Source organism: Fundulus heteroclitus, chromosome 12 (assembly GCF_011125445.2).
Source record: "Fundulus heteroclitus isolate FHET01 chromosome 12, MU-UCD_Fhet_4.1, whole genome shotgun sequence".
Taxonomy (NCBI): Eukaryota; Metazoa; Chordata; class Actinopteri; order Cyprinodontiformes; family Fundulidae; genus Fundulus; species Fundulus heteroclitus.
Window position 1 is genome coordinate 9,309,998 of NC_046372.1, and position 4,231 is coordinate 9,314,228.

At 37.2% G+C, this 4,231-nt stretch overlaps 1 protein-coding gene across 1 annotated transcript; it reads left to right on the forward strand.

Moving 5' to 3' along the window:
- The first annotated feature begins 2,180 nt into the window (after positions 1-2,180).
- ccl27b (chemokine (C-C motif) ligand 27b) lies at positions 2,181-3,805 on the forward strand. The gene is made up of 3 exons (XM_012870029.3): positions 2,181-2,324; positions 2,802-2,916; positions 3,189-3,805. The coding sequence occupies exons 1-3, from the start codon at positions 2,189-2,191 to the stop codon at positions 3,301-3,303; spliced, it is 366 nt and encodes a 121-aa protein (XP_012725483.2). The 5' UTR covers positions 2,181-2,188; the 3' UTR covers positions 3,304-3,805.
- The last annotated feature ends 426 nt before the right edge of the window (positions 3,806-4,231 follow it).

The following is a 4,231-nucleotide window of genomic DNA, read 5'->3' on the forward strand; positions in this document are numbered from 1 at the left end:
TTTGGTCCAATTAAGTAGACTCTCCAGGCTACAACCGTGGGTGGCAACTCTCCCAACAGGATCAGGATTTTCATAGGTTTTTTCAACTAGGTTTTTGTATTAAGACACAAAGTTGGTTGCTTCTTTCTTTGTTTTCTGTTATTCTTTTCAATCATGCTTAGTATTAAGCTAGTTTATGATGTGTTTTGGTCATTACTGTGTCCTTTCTCTCAGCTGGCATCCCAAAATGCTGCATCCGAACAAGACAGTTGAACCCTAGAAAGCTTTGGAAGATACAGCGATTGGATCGGCAGTACAGCAGCGGAGCTTGTGACATCGACGCTCTCGTGTAAGTGCAGCAAATGACCCGCTCACAGAAAAGTTCAGATGATAGCACCAACGAGCCGAGATTATTCACACAAAAGCATGCATGCATTATGCGCTCTGCTTTAAGGCGACTATTCAGCAAGAGGCTGTCTTTCAGGGGCATCTGACTACACTGCTAACTGCTTCAAAGATTGTGTCTGGAACGACAGATTTATTGAAAACAAACTCATCCTGTCATCATCCTTGTTCTTGGTTTACAGAGTGTTTATGAAGGGCGAGAAGACACCGTCATGTCTTCACATCAAACACGAGAAGTTCCTGAAATGGCACATGAACAAATCGCAGAAACGGCACAATGAGAAATCCTAAGTTGTTTTTACTTTTTTTTTCTGTTTGTGCATGATGTTTCTTGATGTTTAAGAGTTTTGGTGTTCCAGACTCTCTCAGTTGTTTTATTTGAATAATATATAATATTCGGGTTCTTCTTCTACTTCAACTCTATGAGTGATAATAACATTGTTGATACAATATCAGCATACTTAATTTTATTATAGAGGAAATATTTAGGAACTACAGTGTATCTCAACTTTATACCAATGACCTCACTAAATTTCTCTGATGGCTTTTCAAGATAAAGATGCAAGATGATGTAAACATTGGGATGCATCATCATGCTTAACCTTTCAGCCCTTGTACTTTAACTAATTACCATATATATTAACCTGTAACCCTGAATACAGTTAAATTGTTGTTCTGTGTATATGTAGTATAGGATTATACTGTTTCTGCTTGAGTTTAGGCAGCATATATTTGTATCGTACTGTGGCATTATTACAATCTGCATAAAGAAAAGTATTTTTAAAATGAGATTCGTGTTGTTTTTCTGCTCTGTTGAGCAAGTCTCCAAATCAGTAACATGTTTTTGAAGATTTGAACTGTGTATTTGAATTTTATTGTGGTTTATCAGATCACATTTCATTGTGCCGTACCATATTGTGTCTTATCTCACTGTTTTATATTGTATTTTTTTTTTTTTTTTTTGCAATAAATCATGGTACAATACATCGCAGCACGGAATAATGTTTTGTACCTTCGGTGGGTGAAACTGCAAGAAATGTTATATCACAATTTGTAATAAGTCTTTTAAAAAAAACTAATGAAAGATTTGAGGTCAAAAAACACATTTAAATTGTTTTTCATCCCTTCTTTGCCAATTGGAGTCATGCACAATTGAAAAGTATTACATCATACATGAATGACATTATAAATACCATTAACAGCAGTCATGTAAATGCACTGTTGCTGCATTAATTAGTGCATTGATCTAAATGAAAAAGATAAGAAAACTTCTAGGAACAACGGACAGGATGAACAGCGATTCAGCGACGATTCATCACAGAAGCAGCGCAGAGGTCAACATTTTCAGAGGAAATAAAACTTAACTGGGAACTCAGACTGCATTATTTTCTCTAAACTGAGCAGCATTTAGTTGCAAAAGCTGCTTTTAAATATTCAAAAATGAAAAACCCACAGCTGGGAAAACGACCTCACTCAGGTTTCGGTTTAAACTAAATGACTTTTTTTTTTTTCTTCCAATTCTTTTGTTGCTGCAGGTGTGGCATTTGTCAGGATGTCATTTGGCATGAGAATCCAACTTGTCCAAGCCTGTCACACATCAGTGATGTGTCAGCAGTTTTATCTATTCCAGATCAGAAATTATAGGGTTCGTCCTGATCAAAGATCCACCCTCCGCATATCATCTCTGCTATGCAGTCTTTTGTTGTTTCAGCAGCAAATTGAAAGACTTACTGGGTGGTGTTGAGCGTGTGTGTTTGTGTGTGGGTGGGTGGGGGGGGTTGGAGTAGTTTGCACATGTACGTGCATGTCGGTATATATATATACTGAGTGTTTCAGCTGTGAAGACAGAGTTTCTTCTTTCAGTTGCTCGGCTATCATGAATCTGAAGGTGGTGTTTGCGGTTGTCCTCCTGAGTGCTTTGGCCATCACCTTCACTCACGGTAAGCGCTGCACGTTTGATCAGCACTCAAAACAAAAAAAAGGAAACAGCTCCTTGATAACCCGGTTTAATAATTAGGTGCATTTTCTTGATTAAGCGTGGATTTAAATCTTTTGTGATTTGCTTTCCTGCACGCAGTTTTGGCCTTTCGAAGTCGAAACTAGCACACTTTTGCAAACCTTTTGAATAAAATACTCGTTACAGCACGCAACATTCGACTGGTACTTCTGGTCCGTTTAATTACAACCTGCAGGCATCGGTTACGCAATATAAAGCTTTCAGTCTAATTGGGATCATTATGCTTTTTTTTTTTTTTTTTTTTTTATATCCAGAGCAAGATGAAAGTTATCGGAAACATCTACTCTTAGGCTATATTCAGAATTTCTTGTTTTATATTGTGTTCTTCTTCTTCATCCTGCACAATGTGAAGTTATTTTATGCTGTCTTTCATTGAACACCTTGTCTTCTAATTTGGCAGCTGGCATCCCAAAATGCTGCATCCGGATAAAAAAGAATCCAATAGATCCGAGGATGAAAGTTGAACGATGGGAGCGGCAGTACAGCAACGGAGCCTGTGACATCGATGCACTGATGTAAGTACAGCAAGTGAGCCACCAGCAGAAAGATTTCGTAAAAAAGGACATAAGCTAAGGCATCCTTGCAGGCATCATGTGTTTTATGCTTTTTATTGCCTGTTACTTGCAAGCCATGGACATTTAAGGGCCTTTAAGTGGGGTCTATTGCTTTTATCAAGTTTGCCTCTCCTCCGTCTGTAAGTCTACTTACAGACTTTAAATGCTATCGGTAGACAGCTTGTATTTTCCCTTTAAACTGAGCTGCCATTCACCTTCTTCTGGGTTTGCAGAGTGTATGTAAAGAACAAGACCACGCCTCTCTGCGTCCACCCCAAACAAGAAGCCCGTCTGTTAAAGATTACAAAGCTGAGAAAGTTGCGGCGGCACCTGTCCAGGGAAGTCTAAGATGGACGAAGCAGGGTCGTCCATGCATCCGTGACGTTTCATGCCGTTTGCTTTGTTTGTTGCGATCTGGTTGTACAAGCTCGCTCAGTTGTTGTATTGGGTCAAATATTTGTTTTTTTTTCTGCTACTTTAGCTCTGCAAGTGATGGAGAAGAATGAAACATTTTCTTCAGCAGCATACTTAAGTTCAGACTAAAGGAACGTTCTAAAACTGCCACTCAGATGAGATGTGAAGTTAATAATCTCTCTAATGTATGCATTATCATTATTGAATGCACAATTAACCTTTTTATACATTGTGCAGTTCAACTCAATGTAAATCTACTACCTATTGTTCTTTAACAAGTGTTGCTTTTGTATTAACCAATAATCCTCTATGCTGTTACTGTGGGCATAATGTTGTGTTTTTGCATATTTGTACCGCCACATTTATTGGCATGCTTGGTAAAGATGTTGAATAAAAATCACAAAATAAATCTATTTTATTGCAGTGAAACTGAAAATGTTATTAAAAATGACTTTCAATCTGAATACATTCATTCAAAAGGAATAATATTTTTCAAAAACATCACCCACCACATTTGCAATTAATGTAATTTAATCCTTTTTTTGCACCTTTTTGAATTGATTGGTGTCTAGAAATGTTTAATTGGCAATACTTGACTTCTTGTTTCCCTGTGACCAGTTTCTCTGAGCCATGCACTCTTCAAAATGGAAAGACAAGAGAGCACACATTCAATTAAGGCTAATCTACACCACACTCCAGTAATTGTGGTCTGTGGTGTAGATTTGAATTAGTTTTCCAACTAATTAACACTGGAAGTCTGTCAACGTGTTTTTTTTTTGTTTTTTTTGTTTTTTACATATTATTCAGTTGCTTTAAAAAAACATAACATGGACAAAATGAGCCAAAAGATATTTTTTTAAAT